The following is a 25,804-nucleotide window of genomic DNA, read 5'->3' on the forward strand; positions in this document are numbered from 1 at the left end:
ATTTGTAATAAACAGGAACAATAGCATGTTCTTGCCAACCAGAAACTGGAACATCTGGGAATCATTCTGGACATGAGTTTGAATAGGATGATTCTGTCCCCTGAGAGCCAAACAAGGGCCTTGCAGCTCTCCTAAGAAATAGTTCAATAGTGGCATGTGGATCGCATGACACTAGCCTAGTTGCTAGGCATGGCAGTGTTTGCCAGGAGGTGGTGTACTGTTGTTATTTGCATGCCTGCCATTACACAGGGTTTTCCACCCCATGAAAAGGATGTGGCAAGGTCCCAGCACTGATTTCTCATGTTACTATCCCATCATGTCAAGCTAGTTTTTCAGTGTTGGACTCTCCCCCCACAATTCCAGAGAGTCAGTACCAATTCAGTACCACACCAAGGATGCACATCACAATGAGTGTGTGTATTTTGAATTGGGGAACCCACTTTGTGGGGGTCAGGTATGGGGAACCTCTGATCCTCCAGATATTGCTAAAGTACAATTCCCATCATCCATGGCCATTTCCCATGCTTGCTGGGGTTGATGGTAGTTGTATTACAGCCACAGCTAGCGGACCAAAGATTCCCCATACTTGAAGTAGGTGATGTGACTTCTGAGGAATCAAGTCTCTACTAATAGAGACTCTACTCAATTAATACTTGTTGCTCTGCTAGCTAACTGGGCTCCAGCACTACTGTAAAAGTAGACTTGCTTTGGTACTGAAGACCCAGCCCAATGGGTTGTTGCTGTAGCATAGTGGTACAGGCGTGGGCCCTCTTAAGTCCCATAACCTTGGTGGGACTAACTCATTTGTCAATGGTTGCTAAAATACGTAGCCCCAGAAATGTTTACCCTGCCCCCCCCAGAACAGAGCTGGAAACAATGGACAGGTGTGAATGCTCATGTTTGTGGAGATCCATATTGTCACCAAATGATAAATAAAAAACATGTCTTCATTAAAAAAAAATCCAAAATCTTTCTCCCCCAAAAATAGTAACGAGAGAAGAGTAGGAAGAAGAAAATGACAGCGGTAACAAGAATTAAGCCGACCCTCCATTTCTTTCCAGTGGGGGTAAAAATGTGAATAGAAATAACATTGTATAGTGTCAACCATCAGAACTCAAAAACAGACAATAAAAATACCTTTTTTATTTTTTTGTTTACCCTTCAGGATACTGTTTACCTTATCACTATAGGGGAAGCTAGCATAGCATCCCTTTTAAAAACTGGTCTGAGTTCATTCTGTATCTCCAGGTCGTTGTCTGGCCAGTGATGAAGTGGGCATGTCAGCCTGGGGTTAGGAAAGCTGTATGGGGAGCTGTTGGTCTCATTTTCTCTCCCCCCCCACCTCACTTACTCTGCCTGTCTCTTGCTTTTTTCCTTCCCAAACCGTTCGGTCTGTCTGTCTGTCTCTCTCTCTCTCTCTTTCCCTTTTTTTCAGCTGAAATTATCTCCCCCTTCTCCCCCCCCCCATCTAAATTTACTTCACAGCAGATTGTCTTGTAGTAAATCACCAAAAACCCAAATAGCACTAAAGCATTCTGATACAACATTAGCATTTGCTTAACAAGCACAAGATAAACATTAAACAAAGAACTGCATTTCTTTATTAGAGGCTGCAAGATACATAATCCATGAGCACAAGAAACATGGGACCCAGTGGATATGCAGATGTGTGTTATTTCATTGGCGCTGGGCGGCCTTGTTAGAAAAGGTTTTCATCTGAAGGCTTGGGGGTGGATAGTTGACTGTCCCTGGTGGGGCTGTAACTAGATACAGAGACTGTTGCAAGCTAGGCTGGGCTCCCTGGTGGATGTGCTGATTGGACAGCCTGAGGAAAACTTGGGAAGCATCAGGAAGTGAACTCAATCACCTTGGGGATGATAGGGTAGAACCAGATGAAGGCATTTGACTTCTTTTGTAACTCCCACTAAGGACAGATTGCCAGTGTGATCCAACCTCTATAACTGCAAATCAGACCCTTTCCCCTATGCCGATTTCATTAGAATGGCCAGCATGGTGCAGAGAGAGAAGGAGAGAGAGAAGGGAAAAAAAGGTTAGACACAGTAATTTTACAGGCAGGCGGGTACAAAAAATCTGCATAATTAAGCAGTCAAGGCTGCTAATAGGGGAGTTTATATGCTCTGGGACCAGGCAAGGGCAGCGCATATGGATATAGCGCTGGATATTAAATCTACGGCATGCAGACTTACTTTGGGGCCCTTAGAGAAAAGGCTAATTATAGAGAGAGGAATTGTGTTTACTGGTCTGTCTTGGGCAAAGATGTTGAAAGAAGTGCAACCAAGTTTTGCAGCTAAACATGAGCGTCGGTTAATAGAGATATCAAAACAGTGCTTGTAGGTTGCCTTGTGCCTAATTATAGGAAATAGGATATTCTAAGTCATCCACCCTTAAAGTTAAATGGGGAAAAAGATAAACCACTCACACACGAGCAAAGGCACACACAGACAAGTGTGTGTGTGTGTAGATATATAGATAATTATTAAAACATCTGTAGTTAAATGTGAGTGCAACTCTTTTGTCACTCACATATATGTAGCAATTTCTTCTAGTTTAACTGCTCCTGTGTTTTTTTAAAAAAGCCATTGCTTCTAGGTATAAACCCACTACCAGTATTTAAATAAAAATGGGTCATATGAAGGAAAGCGATAGTAATTCTGGCTCCTACAGCATACAGTAGAGAGATGTTTATGTAACAAGTTCTGACAAGAGGGACATTAACCTTTCATAATGCAAATCAAAGGTAGGGAGACAAATCCCTGGAGCCTTTGGAAAATGTAGTGGACTTTACAAGGTGATGGTTCACATTTTTTAAAGCTGCTTTTTTATATAATAATAAACATAGAAATTAATTTAAGGCAGGATTCCCCTAACCAGGCCTGTCAGCAGAGGTCATGCAGAAGGACTTCTGCTTGCACCACGGGACTTGCCCCCCCTTTACTTCCTCCACACCTCCCCCCCCAAAAAAAATTTTTAATTTTTGCCTTGAGTGGTCAAGAGAACCCCCAGAACAGCACGTGGAGGAAGCAGAGGGGTATATTCCTCCCTTATGTAATGAAGTAGGCTATTGCCTACAAAAGCTCCAGCCACGATAAACCAGTTAGTCTCTGAGGTGCCACATTGCCAGTTAAAACCACATTACGATTTCTCCATATGAGTAAATCAAATGAAAATAAACAAAACTACATTTTATCAGGCAGTCCATTCAATTAAAAAAAATGGCTCCCTTTGCCTCCTTCATCATATTAGCAACATTCACATGAACTTCTTCATAAATGAGTAACTAGTGCTGATTCTTATCTCATGCTCCTTCTAGAATTATTAATTCCCTTCTGTGCTGTTTTGCATGTGGATAGTTCCTTGCAGGTGCAGTTAGTTTTAGGTTTCTCAGCTCCCCCCCCCCAATACACCTAATTCTGGGATTGCTCTCAACACGTGTAGCCTCTTGTAAACTGTTGTTGTGTGAATGTGCTGGCCATAACACCTAGCTATCACTTTCATTTAGAACTGATTTAAGTAGCCTTTCTGAAGGATTTTTGCTCACTGAACTTACAATTAGGAAACACCTAGTTTGGACTATATTCAGTATAGGGGCCTGTATAAGTTCTGCAGGATTTACAGACAATACGTAAAATAAAAAAATTCCAACAAGCTTTGTATGCGTATATATGAAGATTTTGCCAGTGGGTGGCTGATTGTACCAAAATGTTATCAGCCCTGGTATTTTGCAGCTCCAGGCTGAAGCAAAGGCAGGCATGGGAAGTTAATGGCCCAAGTATAGCCATTCTGTTGATATCCACATGTCTGTAAGGATGGTGTCACACCTCCTATTTTGATGAGGCAAAAATTACCTCAAAACACTTTCTGCCACAATGGAGTGAGAGATGCAGGCAGAAATTAATGACTGTGACTAACTTAGGCACATGAATTTCAATGGGTCTACTCTGAGTAAAAGTTATACAACCCAGTATTTTTATTCTGTTTTCAGAACCCAACCAAACATAAAATTGTGTTTTAAATACTAGGAAATTTAAAACATCCCTTGTCTCTCCAATGAAGCCCAAGGGAGTTAAAAAAATTGTGTTATATAACACATTTATGTCATTCCTCTTAAAGCAATGTTTGCTTCACAACAATCCCATGAGGTAGGCTGACTTGAGAGAAAGTGGATTTGCTAAAAGCCACCCAATGAGTTTTCATGGCTTGACTACATATTTGAACCGGGGATTCCTGTGTCCAAGTCCTCTACACTGACCTGAAAACCATCAACCATACGCTCTCAGCATCCAGCAAACAAGAGGAGGAACTCCACAGACATCATTTCTGAACTAATCCTTATTAGTTTCAGTGAAACATAATCCCAAATTAGTGTGCTCGGGATCACAACCCAAACTTTTTGCTGGATCAGTAGGTAGTTTTTGAAAATATACTTCTTTTAAAATATAGGTAAGGATCTAGTTCACAATATGTGATTAAGAACATCTTGAAGATAGGGAAATAGAACAAAACAGGAAGACTCAACACTGCCAGTCCTTGTGTAACATCTGTTTTTGAACAACAAGGGATTATATAAGCGAAATACCAATATCAGTAAGTAACCTTGGGAAGGATTCTTCAGTCATCCTCAGCATTCTCTTGTCTGCTGATAGTATCCTTATTTCAGGGTTGCACAATATGGCACACCCTCTAGATCAGGGGTCAGCAAACTTTTTCAGCAGGGAGCCGGTCCACTGTCCCTCAGACCTTGTGGGGGGCCGGACTATATTTTGAAAAAAATAATGAACAAATTCCTATGCCCCACAACTAACCCAGAGATGCATTTTAAATAAAAGGACACATTTTACTCATGTAAAAACACGCTGATTCCCGGACTGTCTGTGGGCTGGATTTAGAAGGCGATTGGGCTGAATCCGGCCTCCAGGCCTTAGTTTACCTACCCATGCTCTAGATGTTGCTGGACTCCACTTCGCATCTGCCCCATTTCATATGGCCAATGATCAGCCAATGTTTTGACTTCTATTATTCCATCTCACTAGAAGTAAAAATATTTAAAGCCCTGGGGGCAGAGATTTTTAAAATTTCTTTGGCGATCACTTGTAGCCGAGTAAGATTATCTTCCATAAACACAGTTTTAACAGTGAGTCCATAAGTGACTGTGGAGGCCAATTCTGGATCCATGCATCCTTCCACAGTGAAGACATAGGTTTCTGGGTGGGAGCTGATCATGGTAAGGGTTTGTTTGCCCAGCTTTTAGCATGTTTCTCCCTTTCATCCTGAGTTTGAGCATCTTCAAAGCCCATGACACCTTTGGTAAAGGCTGTTCTCCAATTGGAGCGCTCGCAGTGTTTTCCAGTTGTGACTTTTTTAAAAAAGATTTGCCTTGAGAGAGTCTTTAAACCTCTTTTGTTGACCACCAGCATCACACTTTCCATTTTTAAGTTTGGAATAGAGCAGTTTATTTAATTTCCTTAAGTACTTAAATCCGAACATTTTGTTATTTTTAGGTGCATCCTCAACAACACTCCACGGAAAATAATTCTCACTAAGAATATAAAAAAGAGACCTACTGGTTCAGGCCAGTGGTCCGTCTTTCACACAGGAGCAAACCAGGTTCTATGATTCTATGATTCTAGGTATGTTTGGGAAGCCAGGCACACACACAACATGAAAGCAACATAGAATCATAGAATCATAGAGTTGGAAGAGACCACAAGGGCCATCGAGTCCAACCCCCTGCCAAGCAGGAAACACCATCAGAGCACTCCTGGCATATGGTTGTCAAGCCTCTGCTTAAAGACCTCCAAAGAAGGAGTCTCCACCACACTCCTTGGCAGCAAATTCCACTGTTGAACAGCTCTTACTGTCAGGAAGTTCTTCCTAATGTTTAGGTGGAATCTTCTTTCTTGTAGTTTGGATCCATTGCTCCACATGAAACCATTTAAACAAGTGGCCATGCCCTTATCCTGTGGCAGTGAATTCCATCAGTTACTAATGCATGGCAGTATCCAACAAATACTAGCACAAAGGACCTTTGACTGTGTAATGGAAGTTCCTCTCCCTTTCTGCCCAGTGGTGGAGCTTCATCTCTGGCACCGGGGGGCGGAGAGCAGGCGGGGTGGGGCTGGTGTGCGTCCCGGGGGTGTGGCACAGTGACTGTGGGGGCAGGGCACCCAGCACTCCTCCACCAGTGTCTCTGTCCTGCATGCACCCCCTAAATCCATTCTGGGGATTCCTCCAGCCCTCTGTAACAGATTTGTGGAGGACGCAGGAGCTGAAATCCTTGCACTAGTGGAAACACTTTCATGGGTACTTTCAGAACAGTACCATAAGGATAGTAAAAAACAAAACAAATTGGGTGCCCCCCCCAAAAAAAAATTCCATTACATGCTTACAAGCAAATTAGGAATTGCATCAGTAGAACCACAGGCTGTTATTTCTTCCAAATTAATTGAAGAATTACTATATATTCTGAAGCTGTGAGCATTTATGCATATGCCCTTTTTTATTCTCAGCCTTATACCATGTTGCTTGGGTTGTCCACAATACTGCCTGCTCTTCACCTTTTTCTTGGTGTCTTGTGCTTCCATGAGGCCCTTTTATTCTCAGTGCGTGCTCCCTGAGGTCATCTACACACACAAAGCTGATCAAGTAAAACAATATTAAGCCCCTGTCCTTTTTTCCCTTCTTCTTTTGACAAAACAAAAAACGAAACAGCACTAACTTGTCAAGAGGTTCAAGGTGAAGCCTGCATGTGTTCATACCTGTCCAATTGTCCGTGTAGTTCTGAATTTGCATGTATCTATTTTACCTGCACTGCACTGGTGTCACATGGTGTTTAAATAAAAAAATAAATCCAAGAACATGCAGTAGCTTGCATTTTACTGCCAGAGTGAAACTTCACCATCCTACCAAGGGAGCTTTTTGTAATGTTTGTAATGTGCTGCTTTCGTGCTTTAGCAAAGAAAAATGTCACTGCTGGGCTTTATTTTTAACAGACTTTTTAAACATCAATTAATGCAAGCAAATGTAGTGGAGGGTTTCTGGCTTGTTATTTATATGGGTGAGAGAGAGAGAGAGAGAGAAAGGGAAGAGAGCAAGCAGCTAGGGAGAGGCAGGTTGTTTTATTTTTAACTCTGAACAATTGGAGAACAGAGAGGGAGACTTTGAAAGGCACAAATGGCAGTCAGGTGCCAAATGTCCCCTGAAAGGCAAGGGGGATTTAGGCCTTTGACTTTACTCCATGCCTCCAAATATGTCATGTAGACTGTGTGTTTCCTTTTTTATTATTATTTTCTGGAGCACATTTTGAGGTATAGAAGGTATCGGCAAAGCTGGCAGATTTAAATGTCGCTGAAGGGACCACACAGTTCGAACAGCTAATGGAAATAAATATTTTGACATAGGGGCCAAGAATAAGGGGTTGTTTTTCTTAATGGCATTTACCTCTAGAAAAAGCAGAAAAAACAACCAAGTATATTCAGCTCAGATCCCACTTACGAAATATAAGCACAAGTGCATATAGGCTATTTCATGCATTCCTATCTCAGGCTTCATTGTAAAAGGGATATCGTATTGGCCCGAATAATAAGCCACACCCGCAAATACACCGCACCTTTAAAATTCAGCCTTCCCCCCAATAGCTTGGGGGAGGCTTGGGAGCGGCAGCGGCCTGGGTACCATTGCCCCGTGCTCCTGGGGTACTTCCTGGCGGCGGGGAGCCACACCACTTTGCCGATGGTGTAAGGTCACAAATATAAGCTGCGCTTTAACGTTTCATGGTCGGAATTTGGGGGGGGAAAGTGTGGCTTATATTCAGGCGAATACAGTAATGTCCCCTTTTTTCTTTTACGTTTGGTACTTCCATTCCAGCTTTGGGTTAAATTCAGTGTACTATGGTCTGGTTTACTCCTTGAGACTTGAACCTTGGACTCAGTCCATTTCCTGCTCCTTTCGTTCATTGCAGATAGCAGGTAACAAGCGCACCTGGAGATCTGTGTTTCTCTTACCCTGCAGGACACAACTTGATTTCTGGCTAATTCTCTCTTGGAGTATCCGTAAGATTCCACATTAAAATGAATATGGACTCTCCCTATTTCACTCAGTAATGCCCACCTATGTTAAAGGGAATGCTGTTATTGAGCAAACACTTCTTGGAGCAATGCGGTAGAATTAACCCTAGTTACATAGAAATAACCCGTTTTTAGGAGCGTTCATAACAACCTTTACTGACGGCAACAGACTTAGTAGGCAGTGAAGCAAGTAACACCCTCTTGCTGCCTTCACCTCTTTTTTTGACTTCTGAAATAACCTTGCTTTTTCAAAATATGACTGGGCTAATATTCCTCTGTGTTCTCTCCATTCCTCATGGCATTGCCCAGTAGTAAATCCCTGTGCACATCCCTTTAAAGTTTTTTAAGTCAAGTTGCTTCTTGTGTAGAGGAAAAGAGGCGGCAGAGAAATGAATTCTGCCTTTACATCAGCGTACTTATTTTCCCTCTCTGTTTGTAAAAAGACTGACAAGTAAGCATAACATGACTAGTGCTGTCAGGAAGTACATAAACTTGCTAGCTTCAAGATTTCTGATGGAGACACTTAGGCAGTTTTAAAGCAATGTCTGGGATTCAGAACTGACAGCCCACAGGCTTCCAGAGACCCAAATCTAGAGAAGTTACATGCACAGAGTTTTAAAAGCATTCTCAAGAACCTTTCTTTGCACACCACAAATTTCTTAATTTTGAAATCTAGATTAAAAATAATAATATTTAGGGGGCATAGCGGAGTGGTAAATTGGATGGTTTGGCATGCAGAGTAGCCCATATTTAATCTGCATCATCTCCAGTTAAATGGACCAGGGTCAGACCTGGAGAGCTGCTTCCAACTGCTGTAGTCAGCACTGGACTAGACAGACCAATGATCTGACAGCTTTGTATGTACTACATCAGTACATACTTGTGAGACAAGTGTCACTACTATTCCCATTTTACAGATGAGAACTGAGACTGATAGAGTGTGATTTGCTCAACTCACCTACTGATTTGGTTCAAAGGCCTTAGTTCACTGGAACTAGTAACACTTTGTCTAAGCAGAGAAATCAAATTACTATGGCTGAAGCATTTTTGTAATTCTTCATTATAGCTTCAGAAATATTTAAGACTGGGTGGTTTTGCTTTTTGCTGGAGCTCTCATCAGGAATTGTAGGATCAACCTGCTTCGATTATTGGTTTTCATTAAATGACATTCTTTGGTTTGCAGATGCCTCATTTGTCTTTCTGCTGTCCTGCTCTTCTACATTGGCAGATGTATTTGTGTTTGAGTGCACTTTCATCAAGGATCTCCATTCCTAATTGAGTTATGATAATTTAGGGCAAATAACTCATTGTTGCAACACTGTCATAATATGCAGTATGTCTGTGCTCTGCTGTTGTACCAAAGCAAAATACATTTTGTGCCATACCTGCTCAAAGTCACTTAGAATGTTATGTAGGGATGCACAAAATTAAGAGTGGGAATGTTTGCCATTAATACAATGCTACGGCAGCATATGAGAACAGGGTCATGTGTTTTTTTTAAAGGTACCATTACATATATTAAAAGTGTTGGAGCAGTTTTCTACTTGCCATTTGATCTGTCTAAAGCAAGTTCTAAATAGATGTGTATTTTGAATATTACACAGCTAGAAAGATTGTTTTCATCATGCTCTCTGTGTGACTGTGAAGTACTACTTGGTCTTTTATATTATTATTAAGCAAGGGGATATTGTATCCTAAGGAATCCTTTAAAGCAGGGCTAGGACATGTGGGGTTTGTAAGCTAAATCTAGTCTGCCAAGACTTTTCACGGAAAAGCTCTGCCTCTTTATCCTGGGATAAATTGGAGGGGGCAGCAGTGTGAGCAGTGAAGTATTGGTGGGTTGTTTAAAACCTTCTGGATTCATATTGCATTAAAGCATTTGCAGTTTATGATGCACATAGCAGTGGGAAAGTGCCATTCTGCATGCTTTAGGATTTTTCTTCTCACAGTTGAACACCTGGAAAATGTTAATTTGTTGCATTTCTGCAGTTAGAAAACCCACACATTCTATTCTGCTGCCTGTACTAATGGAAACAACAGTATATGGTACTTGGTCATTAATCCGGCCATTGTAGATTAATGCCCTTTCTTGCCCTTTAGGAAATGATTTCTCTTAAGCAGTAGATTGTTTCACATTCTGCTGTGAATGTGAAAGGAAGAGATAGTACAAGTCTGTTGCACTTGACTCTGTAAACGGGATCTCTTATTTCTGGCTGATGGTTTCAGACCGTTTAGTGATTTAACTACCCATGGGTAAGCATGGAGGAACACGCAGGGAGTTAGTATTCTCATACTGATTTGAGTTCATATGTAATGTTAAACCAAACAATGCCTTAGCAGGCAGGCGAGTTCCCAGAAAGGAGATTGTGGACACTTTGCTGCTCCTCCAGGCCTGCAGCTGTGAGCTAAGCCACTGTCTGTTTTAGCATATCATCCAAACCCAGGTTTGTGGTTTGTTACCTCCAGACAAACCACAAATTGGAAACCAAGAACAAACCTTGAGTACAGCTTCTTGTCTGCCTAGAAGAAGCCAAAACACAAGCCCGGATTCAGACGACACAATAAGCCAAATTTTATCTTAATTCACAGCTGTAGGATCTGAGGAGAAGCAAAGTGGTCATGAACTCCTCTCCAGGAGCATTTTCACAATAAGTCATGGTTTGGCTTAACATAGTGTGTGAACTGAGCGAATGTATCTTCACTTTTGCTTTTTCAGTCTTTGAATGAAACCCCCCCGAGTATTTTGAAATATGTGGTGCAATTTGGGCACAACTGCAGTGGTGGTAGCAGCAACAGCAGGAGTTGCAATAATAGTAGTTTTCATTGCCACACCAATTGCACATGGCAGTTTCTCAACCTTGAATTTACCACTTGTAGGGCCTACAGGGACGCGGGTGGAGCTGTGGTCTAAACTACAGAGCCTAGGGCTTACCAATCAGAAGGTTGGCAGTTTGAATCCCCACAACCGGGTGGACTCCCGTTGTTCGGTCCCAGCTCCTGCCCAACTAGCACATCAAAGTGCAAATAGATAAATAGGTACCGCTCCAGCGGGAAGGTAAACGGCGTTTCCGTGCGCTGGTCTCATTCGCCAGAAGCGGCTTAGTCATGCTGACCACATGACCCGGAAGCTGTCTGCGGACAAACGCCAGCTCCCTCAGCCTAGAGCGAGATGAGTGCGCCACCCCAGAGTCGTCCGCAACTGGACCTAATGGTCAGGGGTACCTTTACCTTTACCTAGGGCCTAGAGTAGAATTTGCCCATTTCACATTGAAACTCTGTCTTTTCCCAATGTTGTATCTGGAGACTTTTTCTCATGAATAGAACCATTTACCCCCCAAATGCAAAAGAATGGCACCCCCCAAGATCTCAAGGATGATGAGCAAATCTGAGTTTGGGTGAAATAGGAGCTGGGGGGAGGGGAGGATGAAAGAAGAAAATGGAAAATCTCAGTTTGATCCAGGTTCAAGTTTTATTGGATGAATATTCAAAAGCATTCATCTCTAGACAGAACCCTGGCAATTCACTGCAGCTCCAATGGCAATAATAAATAAATGCATTTTTTACAGCCAAATGGTTCAAGCAGCCAACAAAGTTAACACTATATAATTAATAACAATAAGCAATTAAAGAGAACAGCAGGTTACAGTGATAAAGCACCGAAATATATTAACGTAAAAAAGAAATACTGAATACTTATGTGAAAAGGGAGTGCATTAGGTCAACTTATAACCCTTTTTCTTCTGGATAAAGGGCACACACACACACACACACACACACACAACACTGCTGCTGTTAAACCTTCATTTATTCCAGTGGGACTTGTGTGGGAATCTTGTGCAAGCTGCACAGGAAGAAAGCTGTACATGAAGAAAGTAGACTGACTGGTAGATTGCACCCAAAATCTGAATGAAAGGGATGAGATGGTGTGTAACTAATAAAAGATTATGAATACCACCATTCCCAAAACAATGCACTATGTTGAATGCTGGGGGAATGAAAAAATTGCATAAGAAGGCAGGGGCTTAACAGCAACAGAGCTGATGTGTCAGTACAGTAAAGCCAAGCCTGTTTACTCAGGTACGGCTAATTGAGATCTTACCTGTTTGCATTTGAATGTGTGAGGCCTTTCATCTTTTTGAGCCCAGTGAATTTTATTTTCTGCTTTTTTTGTTGTTGACATGATAAAGAAGACATAGAAAATGGAAAAAATTATATATATGCCATTCCCATACTAATCCACCCTCCACCCACCATGGTTTTGTTTGCTTCCCTATTATCCTTAGGGAATAGTTTTTCTATTCTCTCTAGGGAATAATATCCTAGGATAGAGGGAACAGTTTCCCTAGCATTTAAGGAGTTATCAAGCATCATTTAACATGTCCATGCTACCTACTGTATCAGCATCTTACAGACAACTTTTACTGCTATGCATTCAGCAGGTGACTCACAAATCTATTCATTTAAGTTTATGCACCTACCTTCACCAAGCAAGACATCTGGTTAGGAGGGAAGCAAGGCACCTCTGGGAGAATCCTCATCTCAGGCTTTCTCCAATTTAGGCCCTTAGCATCACATTTTGATGGTCCTTTGTATTGCACTAAATATTAGGTGTGTGCACCAACCCCACAATATGTGGTTCAGACCTCAGGGAACAGCCCACCTTGGTCTGAAGGGCTTTGGTAGCTGCTTATTTCAGCTCTGGGTCTGAGGCCAAGTTCACTTAAAAAAACCTGAGGCTTTGTTTCTTCCCATTCACTTTGTGGGAAGTAAAACTGCTATAACTCCCCCTCTCTCCACTTTTCATCAGAAATTGTTAAAATTTGCAGACCAAGTAGTCCCTTCAGAGTGGGTTATGCCTTCCAAATTACAGGCAAGTAAGTCCAGGTGTTCTTTTTTATTTTTGGTGCTAGGTGCCTTTTTAATTTATTTTTTAAAGGAAATGTATATAACTTTTTTATATTTTGGCAGAAATGTGTAGGCATCGGGGGGGGCGTTAAGGTGAGGGGATAAAGCCATTTCAGAAGGACAGCTGCAGAGATTTCCCCACAAGTGTAGCTTTTACAGAGTTTGGGGGGGAGGTGTGGAATCTCTCCTGCAGTGTTTTGTGAACAACTGGTCTGAAAATAGCATGAGCATGAGAGAGGTGCCCCTGGGTAAGAAACATGTCAAACTACAGGTCAATTGGCTAGGCATCTTTTAAAAGTTGATTGGGCTGGGTGGGCTCAGTTGAAAGGGATTCACTTTCCTCCCCCAAAGCCCTAAGATTGGAGATTCTGGGTTATATAAATTCCCTATGATTCTAAGCTTGACCTATCAGCCACAACAGAACTCTCTCTCTTCCCACCCTGGTATTTGCACACTCTTTCTTGCTCTCTCTCGCTCTCTCTCTCACACACACACACTCACACAGAGAGAAAACCACTGGATATAGATGGCAGTAGGCAAGAACCTGGTCACATGTTTCCTGGAGTGGTGTGCTTGTTACTTCCTCTAGGGTTGTCTGCAGGCTACTCTGCTAATAGCTACATGTTTCTGTGACCAGCTCTTGTTATTTAAGCCCAACCATGGGGGGTGGGAGTAGATTGCACACATCATAATTAGCAGTCTGCTGTGGGACAGGGGCCAAATGTTGTAAGAAAGACTCACATGACTAGGTTGGGGCATTTAAATGGTACAGCAGTTACTTAGGTGCCAGTCACAGAAAAGGGGTTCCATTGAGGCTAAGGTAACCTTTAAAAAGCCCTGTGGGTAGAGCAGCTTGCATGGTTGCCTTCCCCACTGGTGACATACTTCTTCATGGATCAGTAATAACAGCCAAGGGACCTGCCCTAACCAAGTGAGTGGAAGAGGGACTTGTTACCCAGAGCAACATGGGAGCAGCCACAGAGGTGGCAACTCCTGGTAACACGAAAAAGAGGACCCAACAGTATCTAGTGGTGTTCTTCATGCTGCCTGAAAACATTAATGAATACCAAAAAAATACACCAAAAGAAAAGGGCAGTGTATCAAAACGGCTTTGTGTCAAGCCTTTGCATATCAGCATGACCAACAAATTTGCCTATTTATAATATTTAGAAAAACAATGCTTCAGAGGTAGCCGGCAGTTCTCTGTAGTCTGGTCTGGCCATTCCACACACACACACCCCTTGGTTTCTTCTGTAGGCCGCTCTTGAGACACTTGCTCTACACCCAGAGCAAAAATTAGTTGATGAAAGAGTTGTCAGTAATGCTCCATTCATATGACTGATCCACTGTACTGTGGAATTCATATTGACTGACTGCTTGTCTCAGTGTTAAAAGATTGTTTTCCCTGTAGATGTGACTTTAGAACAGGTAGCATTTAGTTTATGCTGCATGAAGTGTCCATGAAGTATCCTCTTTCAATTTTACCAATTTTTGTTTTTTTTGTGTAGAACTCGATGGTAGATATACCAGTACTTCCACCAGTTCCAGAAGTCCCAGACGGGTGGGAAATACTAGTAGGTATTTAACATCAATGACAGAGAAAGCTATCTCTTGAAATATCACCAACGCTTAAAAAATAATAATACACTTGACACAGCAATACTGATTAAGAGAATCAGTGCTTTAAAATAGGCCAAAAACCTTTTGATTTCAACTAAAGTACATTTTCCATAATGTTAATGTGAATTTTATTCATCATACTTCTCCCCTCCCTCAGAAACACACAGCTTTAACCATCGATTTTACTATAATTTTATGTGATTTGCTGCTGAAAGGCGGTGTAAGGAACTTATTTCAGAGACAGAAATGTCATACAAGCACACAATTAGAACCTAGAACTTGAGGGTATGTCCAAAAAAGCTTAAAACATTTCATGACTTGCTCCCCAAGGAACTTAGAAATTGTAGTAGCTCTTGGAGCGAGGTGAGTAATCTCTTACAGAGAATTCTGAACATCCTCATAGAACTACAGTATCCAAGGTACCTGGGGAAGAATTGGTATAATAGCTGCTTGCAATATAGACACACACCTAATTTAACTACATTGTAATTCTGAGTACTATATGAGCCCTGATTCCACACTGACTACGGCCTGGTTCAGACTTTATGATGTGGTTGCCATTCACCAGGCAAAGTTCCCAGTTCACAGTAATATTGCTTGAAACTCAGCATCACATGGGTCTCCCGGAATTCAGTGTACTTCCCACACCAGTACCTCCCCTTGTTTGGGATGTGACACACATGGCCCACAGGGAAGGGCTGATGTACATGGATACCAGCAAAGGGAAAGCATTGATAGTGGGCTTATGCGTGTACTTGCAGGATAAGACATTTGACATGGGTGCATGTGGAGCTTATACACACACACACACACACACACACACACACACGGATATGACAGGGTATGACAGGTGTATTTTAATAGCTTCATTTTTGTTATGTTTTAGAACCTACTTGGCAAAAGAAAAATGTTGAGTGCCATATTTTTCGCTCTATAAGACGCACCTAGTTTTTGGAGGAGGAAAACAAGAAAAAAATATTCTGAATCTCAGAAGCCAGAACAGCAAGAGGGATCGCTGCACAGTGAAAGCAGCAGCCCCTCTTGCTGTTTTGGCTTCTGGGATAGCTGCGCAGCCTGCATTCGCTCCATAAGATGCACACACATTTCACCTTACTTTTTAGGAGGGAAAAAGTGAGTCTTATAGAGCAAAAAATACGGTATTTTCCTTCCTCAAAATTGTTAGCAGAACTTTTTTTTTATTATACTTAATTTTCATTCAGTCAAATGTTCTGAATATAAGTGAACCAATAATCATGTCAAGCTCAGAACATGCACCCAATAACACAAACAAATCTAAGCTGTTTGGGAAAAATGTTTAAAGATTTCAGATCAATATAGACATATGAATCTTTGAATTCCCAGGCACTTATTACCTATCCCACCTGTCTCTGGCTTACTGAGCCCGAATGGGGTTCCCTCAACCCACCTGTTCCCCAGGTTGCCCTGCTTGGCTAGAAACATGGAAGAGACCAAAGTTCATGTCCTCTATTCTTCTACCCAAAGATAGAACTATCTCCCATGCATCACCTCCAGACAATTCTAGCCCCTGGCTTCCAGTCAGCTGCTGCACTATAATAACATGCAGCTTAATCCCATGGGAATCCTCTCCTGCCCTTTCCCACTGCTTCTGGCACCCCTGTTTCTTTCTTCTCTATAACACTAGGTCCTCCATCCCTTCCTTTTGTAATTTATCGGCTCCAAAAGCTGCAAAAATACATGCACTGTATTAACAACCCTGTGGAGGGAAAGTCCATTCCGTCTGCTGCGGAAGCAGAGCTACTGCCTCTAACAAATTGTTGCTCTAGGCATTTGTCTAGGGTCATCTACTATAACTTCAGTCTTGCTAGAACTGAGAGCTAGGAACTGGCACTTTATTCCACTTAAGTTACCAATATTTGGTGTGAGTGGGAGAGCGGGAGACATACTGCTTCAGTTAGTTCAAAGTCTAAATTCAGACCAATAATTTCTGTTGCACTTTTTTAAAGAAAGAAAGAAAGAAAGAAAGAAAGAAAGAAAGGGAAATACAGAGATCATTTTTTGAGTATTCCATATAATATAGGGCGCAATGGCAACAGCGTAATGTAACTTTGTGATGCATACCCAATTTCCCTCTTATGATACAGTCTATTTCTGACTACCAGATGCTAGAAGCTAACAATAGAGAAAGCTATCATGATGATTCCCTGCTTGTGATCTTCCCTGTGGCATCTTTTGTCTGCAGTTAAGAGGACAGAGTGCTTGACTAGAATTACCATTAGTGTGCCCCAGCATGGCATTTCTTGGGAAGAGGCCACAGCTCAGTGGTAGAGCTCACGCTTTGCATGCTGAAGGTCCCTGGTTCGGTCCCTGGCATCTCAAGTTTTAAAAAAGGAACTTGAGTAACAGGGTTGGGAAAGATCTCTGCCAGTTAATATGGATTGCACTGAGCTACATGGCTAATTGTGTAACTAATGAAATACGGCTTTATGTGTCTTTGTGTTTTCACTGCCCACTTGTAATCAAATCAAATGTATAGAAAATGCATGTCATACGCTGTCTTCAGGCTGTAGGGGGTAAATCACGTTTGAATGTTCTACCTATGTTTTTATAAAAAGCCTTTATGCACACAGAAACATAGCAGGTTAGCTTTCCATATGCAAGGATTTATTTGTTTGTTTGTTTGTTTACACGTAGTAGTATTCATACATGCACTCCCTGACCTCCATTCCAAGGTGGTGCAGCCTGCTGAATGTTTTATATCCTTCTCCCTGATCTGCTAGTTTTCTTCATGCAAGGAGTTTCTCACAGGGGAGATTTAGATATGTCCTGCCACCTGCAGAATCAAGTGGTATGATCCAAGAAGGACCATGTCTTGTTGTTTTTAAAATTCAGTATGTTGTAATGCTTTTCTGAAGTCTAGGTATAAGATAAGTGTTGTTGTTTTTTTAAAAAAAATATCCACCAGCTTGCTCCATGTCCAAAAATAAAGAATTGATAATTATTTAAACTTTAGTCTACATTTTTGCAGTAGCAGATTCTTCCAGTACTGTAAACATTTCCCTCCAGCAAATCCCAGCTGTATATTTGATTTTAGTATCTCCATTTCCTTGCTGCTATATGCCTGAATTGTGGGGTTTGGGGTGATAATTCTTGAGAAATTGTAAATGACAGAAGGCCCATTACAATCAGGGAGGAATGATGAGCATATGCTGGAAGTCTTCAGGCAATGTTAATTTCTGTATTAAGTCTTTAAATGTGTGCTCTTTGCCTAGGTGAAACGGGTGGGGGTAGGAAATAAGTGTTGGTTTGATGCAGCTGTGAACACTTTGGAGAGCCAGAAAACTGCAGGCCATTTGATTCCCAAGTTAAAGAGAGGAAACAGAGTTTGACCAACAGCTATTAAGAGGGCCTTATCCTATAGACGTATTCATCTGACTTAGACTTGGTGAACAGAAGAGAGACTATATAGACACCTTTCAGTATGAATTGCCACAACATGCTCCAACTACATTTTATCCATTGCCTGGTATTCCCATTGGTCTCACCCAGCGACTCTAATGCAATGTCCCATCAGCACATAGTGGACAGGGAAGACAGGGTGCATGTAGCAGGTATGTTACTATTCATGCTCTTCTTTAAAAAGCCAAGATATGCGGCTAGACACAGGGCTAGATCAAGTCCCGATAGCAGAAGCTTGTGCAATGATTTCTGCTGGCCCAAGTGGGATTTCCCCTCCTCCCCTTTGCCCCATGCTCCCATGCCACCCTGCTTCTGGGGTGTCAGGAGACACACACACACACACACCCCGTCGCCCAACAGTACTCAAGGGAAAGAGAGGGGATATCATTCTATATGGCAAGCTGAAATGCTTGCACTAATGGAATAATTGCCATAGCAGTATGTTGACTTCTTCTCAGTGCAATCCTTGGGAGGCAATAGAACATTAAAAACCAACAACAGTAAGTGGTTTGCAAAATTGTAGAACAGAAGGGGCACTTCTCTACTACTATGATGCACTTCTCTGTGACCTTAAGGCTGTACTTCTATACACTTACCTAGGAAAAGCCCATTAAACCCATTAAACTCAAAGGTCCTTACGTCTGACTGTGATAGGTAGTTGCTGGATGAGCAATCTGGAGTTGGGATAGCACAGTAGCAGACTGCTCTGTTTTAGGATTAATATTGTATGAGAACGGTCTTATTTGGTTTAATTTAAATTATATTTTGAATTTCCTAACAGCTGATTTTTTTAAAAAAAATCTGTGTTTGACTGTTCTTATTTGCATAAAAAATATTAAAATACAGTATATGCAAGTTTTGTCAAATGTCGCTAATAATATTGCAGGAAATGTCCAGTAGGTGCTTCCTGATGTTCTAGCACCCACTTTACACATGAAAAGCAAGGCAGGTATTAACAAAACGTTTTTCCAGAACCAAAACATGGTACTTTGAGAACACACAAAATCTATCATCCCTGCAGCGGTTCTCAACCTGTGGGTCCCCAGATGTTGTTGGACTACAACTCCCATCATCTCTGAGCTCTGGAGCCTTGCTTGCAAGGGGTGATGGGAGTTGTAGTTCAACAACATCTGGGGACCCACAGGTTGAGAAAGGCTGCTCCAAGGCATGGAACAAACGTAAACAAAATAGAACAGAAGTCCATCTGTAAAACCCGCTTTTTTTGTTATGCAGCCTGCTACTTCCATGCAACAGCCTCTGCAGCGTGTTACTGCCCATTAAATTACGTGCACCACGCAATTTAATGGGCAGCAGGGCTGTGGCTGTTGTCCTAACCCGAGCAACATGTGGTTTCCCTCTGTTCATCTGTTAGATGTGGACATCTGAGAAATGGAAGCCTGGCCACATAGAGGTCTATGCACGTAAGCTTCCCCTGGAGCTGGAGCCATATGTGATCAGGGTTCCAGCTCTTGGGAAACACTGCAATACACAGAGGTCTGCACCGCTATACTTTAGCGGAGCAACCATTCTCACAGAATAACTGGACGCCATGAGTGGGGGAAGCCATGTGTCATCAAGGCCCATTGCCTTTTCCTTGTGTCATGAAGGGAGCTCATGACATTCTTGGGATCTTCACCATACTAGGTTTCCCCCTCTTTTGCTTTCATTGTGGCAGTAGCACACTGGACTGAAGATTAAGCCTGCTTACCTTAATATGTATCAGATCAGAGGCTCAGCAAATGGTCTGGGAGTACCAGAGTAATGCTCAGCAGGTGTAGATCCGATAGGTAATATGGACAGGAAGCAACTGGGTATTCTATGCTTTTAATTGTTGCTGTTATCAGTTATCTTTTTTGAATTGGAAAGCTACAGATCCAAAACTCATTTATTTTCTATGAACCAGAAAGCTTAATTGTATTATAGTCCTCCTTCTTCCTCTTTCTCCCCCTCCCCTTCCAAAGAACCAGTTCATGTTTTTCCTCTCTGGGGAGACTTCCATCCATTCATCTCCAACTACAGCCCCACATGGATGTAGTTCTTGTGAATGGCTTCCTCGTGCAGCACTCTTTTCCATCATCACACATGAGAAAGGGGCTAAAAATAAGTCTTCTGGCAACAGTGCACATGAGGAACCCATAATTAGTGTCCTCATCTTAGATCTCTTCCTTGAGATGACTGCTCAGAAGTCACTTTCTTTCTGACTGGGGGAAAATGGTTGTGTGAATCAGCACTACAGCAGCTCCTGGGTACCTAATTTGCAAGCTGTATTTTTATCTTAATCCATGCAAGCAGTTGCCTAGAAATTCCATAGAATTGCTTATTCCTCACCTATAACTCTTAATAAAAAATAGGACCGTGCCAACCTATTAAATCCTTAATAGAATATTCTAATGGTTATTAAATCAATTGACTCTGAATCTCACTTTAATAAATGAGTCAGACAGTATTTTCCAATTACTGTCATCCACCACCTTTCTAAAGAGCAGATTATTCTGATTGAATTTTTTTAAGCTGTTCAGCACTTTTAAGATCCCCTCCCTAATACATTTGCTGAAAGAATGTAGCTTTGAAGTGGATATAGGAGAGAGGAAGAATGACCTCTTGAAGGGATGTTCTGGCACTCCACTTCACTTCATATTTATCCCAGGTGTAAACTGCCAGGGTAGCTTTTCACTGTCTGTTTGTTTAGTTGTGACTTTCAGTATTTTCTAAGTTTTTAAGATTTTCTGTGGCTAGAGAGGGCGTGTGGGTGAGGGTGCAAAACAGCTTTCCTTCCAGTCATCATTCCACTTCTTCTAATCTTGTATTTACAAGGAGCAACAGGAACTGAAATGTTATGGTGGAAGAACTGTAGAAGTGTATGCAGCTGACTTTTCCAAAGTCAATTGTTTTAAAAAGGTGTCTGAAAACCAAGGTATTTTCAGAAGGGTTGCAGTCATCCTGGGCCAGATAGTCACTTGGTGTTTCCTCCACTGAGTCAGTCACAGTTCATTGCTGTTGCTGCCCATAGCACTTTTACTTTCCTAAAATGTAGTGCGGATCAAAGTGGGAAATGAGGAGAATACAGTGGTACCTCTAGATGCGAACGGGATCCATTCCGGAGCCCCATTCGCATCCTGAAGTGAACACAACCTGCGCATGCATGGGTCGCAATTTGCCGCTTTTGCGCCTACATGTGACGTCATTTTGAGCGGCGAAACCTGGAAGTAACACGGTCCATTACTTCCGGGTCGCCGCGGAGCACAACCCGAAAACGCTCAACCCAAAGCATATTTAATCCGAGGTATGACTATATGTGAGTTAACAGCTTTACAGAAATATTGCATATGATCCAAGAAACTAGGTGCATTTTACTTTACTTACTGTAGATCACACATACCTCAGTTGGTAGGGTATGAGGCCCTTAATCTCAGGGTAGTGGTGGTGGTGGTGATTTGAACCTCACACTGGGCAAAGTTTCTTGCATTGCAGGGGGTTGGACTAGATGACCCTTGTGGTCCCTTCCAACTCAACAGTTCTATGATTCTATACACAAACAAAAAAATTAACCTGCCTAAGCTAATAATTAAGGCAGTGTAAAGACAGATATCTTCACTAGTAGCATTCCCTCTAATTACAAAAGGGAAAACTTTTATTAGTCAACAAAACGAGTGTTGGGACCTCGATCATCCCCCATAGGAATACTTTGTGAAATACCCCTTGCTTTCTGTTGCTTTGTAGTGCCTGACATTGCTGATTTGCATTTGGCTAGCATTTCAGAGGTTGGCGTTGCTTATCTTCACCTTGACGGATGAAAGATCCAGAGCTGAGCTCCTTTCTTTCCACTTGCTTTAAGTGTGCGTATCAACACAAATATTCATGGGGAAAAAATCCCTCCTAAGATTACTCAGTGCATAATATGGCTATTATGGGGATTTCCACCTTCCTCTGAAGCAGCTGTTACTGACCACTGTCATAGGCCAGATACTAGATGCTCAGCCTAATCTTCTATTACACTATTAATTTCAGAATATTAAAAATCAGGATTTATGTGAGGACTAGGCCTTTACTCTGTCTTCTTAACAATATCTGCATTCAACCCTACTGTGATATGTAGTCGTTTAAAATGTGGACTTGGTGAACATAAGTCTTACATTTTAGAAAAACATTGAATTTTATTTGGAAATAAAGTTTAAATTCAGGAAACAAAAAAGGAAGGATATGTAATACAACAAGATAATTAAGGAAAGAAAGAAACTCACTGATTACAGTTCTTAATATATCGCATTTCCGCCATGCATTATCCTGAATCAGTTTATGGATACATATATGCTCACCAAGTGGTCCATCTAACTGTCCTAGATCATGAGCTGGAAGAAGAACGAGCCACTTTGGACTTCTTCCCTGGCTATGTAATGACATCAAAGTAACCACTGTCATAAACATGGAGGAAGGTACAAATGCTTCCTCTCACATTGATACAGTTGAGCTTTAGCAAGCCGTAAGCACATCTAGAATCTCAAGACTACACAGCTTAGAGCAGGAGTGGCCAAGACAGATGTTGTGGCCATTCACATCAGTCTCAGCCAGCAGGGCCACTGGGCACCATGTTAACTGTACTTGGCCTAAATTGCTGGTGCTGTTTTTGACTGGGCTGAGTATTTGCCATGAGAACAGGGGTTGGTAACTAGTGGAAATGCTGTTATCTATCACTAGTAGCATTGTTTCCCAACCACTGGGTGAGGCAGCACCTAGATCCCTTGCTAGAGTTCAGGAAGCCAGTGTAGCAGTTTTTTAATTGTGCATGTGTACATTAAGATTAAATTAGAGTTCAGGTAACTGTGAACCAAAGCATCAGAAATATAAATCAATTTACTTTTCCCTGTTTTAGATGGATATAATCTGGTAGAATAGCCAACCAATGGCCATTTAGGCTGCAAGTTATATATTATCTGTTCATTTGGTAGCTAGCCTCTTCAGTTTTCATTCATTTCCATATCAGTCATAGCTACCAGTCATATTAAGCAAACTATGCTTAGGAAGATGTGCTTTAAAAAATCCTTTCCCTCTAATGTTGCTTGAATGTTGTACCAGGGACAATTTTGTGTGTGTGTGTGTGTGTGTGTGTGTGTGTGTGTGTTTATTAATCGGATAGTGATTTTACCTGCAAGATCAAACTATTTGTATAACACACTAGTGACATACAGAAGGACCTTTCCTGAGATCTGCTGAGGGAATTGAACCCTGTACAACAGAGCTGGAAGTTGCATCTTACCTAGCAACTGTTTCTAAGTAGGACAACCTATCACTGTTCCCATGGCGGAATGAAAGGAGCTTGCAACACTGTTGGGAAGAAAGACTAATGGTAGGCCTAAGATGGAAGGGAGGGGGGAGGGCACCAAGGGCCTGCAGCGCAGAGCAGGGAAGGTTTTAGGATCAATTTGGTGGTGCTAGGATTGCCTGTAGCTGAACGAATAAAAGACCATTGAGGCTAGTAGGATAGTTATTAATAATAAAGTGTATTGTGGGTGAGCGGGGGGTGGGGAGACTAGTTCAAGCATTAAAGATACTGGGTAATTAGTTGTCATAGGAAAAGATTTCAGATACCATACAAATTTAGAGACAACTCCCCCACCCTCTTGATGTGATACCAAAAATTAACATAACAGCTCACAGAATTGAAATAAAAATCCTGAATTTTCTTATCCACCCGCCCCCAATCATCAGTACATGCAAGTTCTTTGCTACTAAAGACCAACCCAAGTAGCAAGGATTTGCACAGCATTTTTGGTTGTCATATAGAGGAAAGGCTAGAGTGGAAGGATACATATGAAAGTTCAAGATAGAAAGGGAAGACTAGGATGGGGATTTTTTGTGAGTACACTTGCTGGCTGCTCTATTGAGAATTTGCATATTACAGTACATAATAATATACTCTGCAGTCAATCTGTTTAACTTAAAGGTGTTTGAATCCTCTCTCTCTCTCTCTCTCTCTCTCTCTCTCTCTCCTCCCCCCATTACTTGGAAAAGCCAGTGCTAATTTTTGGGGTGCACATTAACTGATATGGGTTAATAGCAACAAGGGGCCTGACAGTATATCTGCCCACCCTTATTTTGGCATAGCCAATGGGATAGAATGATGCCATATCTAGTCAAGGCCATTGAGTTGTACCTATCGTATTTAACTGACTTAAAATCTGGTGTACCAGCATTTATGTTAGCAGGTATCCAGTGCTATTGCATGTGTGCACCATACTTCTAATTAGTGAATAAATATTTGGGGAGGTGTAGTGGTTGCTGATTGGAACAGGATGAAAAGCTGCTTAGTACATGAAGTATATCATTCATGATCCAGCATAAATTCTAATCCTGGAATTCTTTAGCAAGAGATTGGGTTTCAAGCATCGCAAGTGACAATAAACTTTTCTCATATTTTTCCCCACTAGATGAAGGACTAAACCACGAGTGCAAGCTCTGCAACCAGACATTTGATTCTCCTGCCAAACTACAGTGCCATCTGATAGAACACAGCTTTGAAGGAATGGGAGGGACCTTCAAATGTCCAGTCTGCTTTACAGGTGAGTATTCAGGAACTGTTCATTTTATTCATCCACATTCTCAAATGATGCCATTTATGCAGACGTTGACTTCAGGTCAGCTTGCTTGCAAGTATTAGATTTGTGCTCGTTAGTGGTATTGATTAGGAATTATTTTAAAAGTCAAGTGTGCAGAAAGATTGGACCTCCATCTACCTGAATTGCTTTTGCAAGCACACTCTCACAGAATATGTTTTTATCGTATCAATAGGGTGGGTTCCAGAGACCCCATGTGCTGAGCAGAAGGTTCCAATTTCTGCCTGTTTCCTCCCCTCTACTGTATCTCATCTTCCACATGCCACACTGCTCTAACCATAAAGTGAGATGAATCCCCATTGTATCCCGCTACATTCCTATCTGATGTACATACATTCTCAAAGGAAGATCACATGTCTGTGGGGCTGTTGGAATAATTGTTTTCAGCAGAGCATTCTCAGGTTATGCTCCATTTAAGCTGATTGGCCTCTGTATCTTCCTGTCTGCATGTAGAACCAGGCACACGTTGACCCAAGAAGCCACTGTTAATTGCTCACGTTTGAGGTGGTAGAGGATCTTCTACATATTCCTGGACTTAGATCAGATTCACCATGTTTATCCCTCAAGTATTCAGCACAGCGCACCAAACTACACATTGTGTATAATATTTTGGGTATAAACGTGCAAATCTGATCTAAGTCTGGGTGGTACAGTTTTCAATAGCTGCTAAAAGCTTTTTTGTTGAAGCAAGCCTACCCAAACATGTAACATCTTAACGCCTTTTTAAAGAATTTTCTATAAGCAAAAAAAACAAACAATAAGAATGAGAAGCTACAACGTCTCCATAGTCATAGATGTGTGTGTTTTTTAAAAAAAAACTTGCTTTTTATCTATATTTTTATAATTTTATTATATCCCCTATTAATTGCTGCTTTAATTGCTATTTTAATGAATTTTTTTACATTTTATGTAAACCTCTTAGCATTTTCTTTCAATAAGCAGTATTTACGTTTTGCCAATAAACAGATAAATAAAGCTCCCCATTGGCACCAATGTGAACTTTTTTTACTGCTGCAGGGGGGGAGTTTCCTGGGGAAGGAGTTGTGGCTGTGGAGGAGATGATTAAACCTTCCTTCCATGTGTGCTGACACCTCATCCAGATTGCCCCTCCCACTTCTGAATTTAAACACACACACACACACACAC

At 41.6% G+C, this 25,804-nt stretch overlaps 1 protein-coding gene across 12 annotated transcripts in view; it reads left to right on the forward strand.

Moving 5' to 3' along the window:
* ZNF521 (zinc finger protein 521) overlaps positions 1–25,804 on the forward strand; it is a 291,423-nt gene that overhangs the window by 229,498 nt on the left and 36,121 nt on the right. For 10 of the 12 annotated variants that reach the window (XM_053396362.1, XM_053396360.1, XM_053396361.1 and 7 more), the window contains 2 exons: positions 14,498–14,563; positions 24,473–24,604. In XM_053396362.1, the coding sequence (XP_053252337.1) occupies positions 14,498–14,563; positions 24,473–24,604 (198 nt within the window). The remainder of the gene's footprint in view (positions 1–14,497; positions 14,564–24,472; positions 24,605–25,804) is intronic. The other 2 variants (XM_053396354.1, XM_053396356.1) reach the window with 1 other exon arrangement.

The sequence above is a fragment of the Podarcis raffonei genome, chromosome 7 (assembly GCF_027172205.1).
Source record: "Podarcis raffonei isolate rPodRaf1 chromosome 7, rPodRaf1.pri, whole genome shotgun sequence".
Classification (NCBI taxonomy): Eukaryota; Metazoa; Chordata; class Lepidosauria; order Squamata; family Lacertidae; genus Podarcis; species Podarcis raffonei.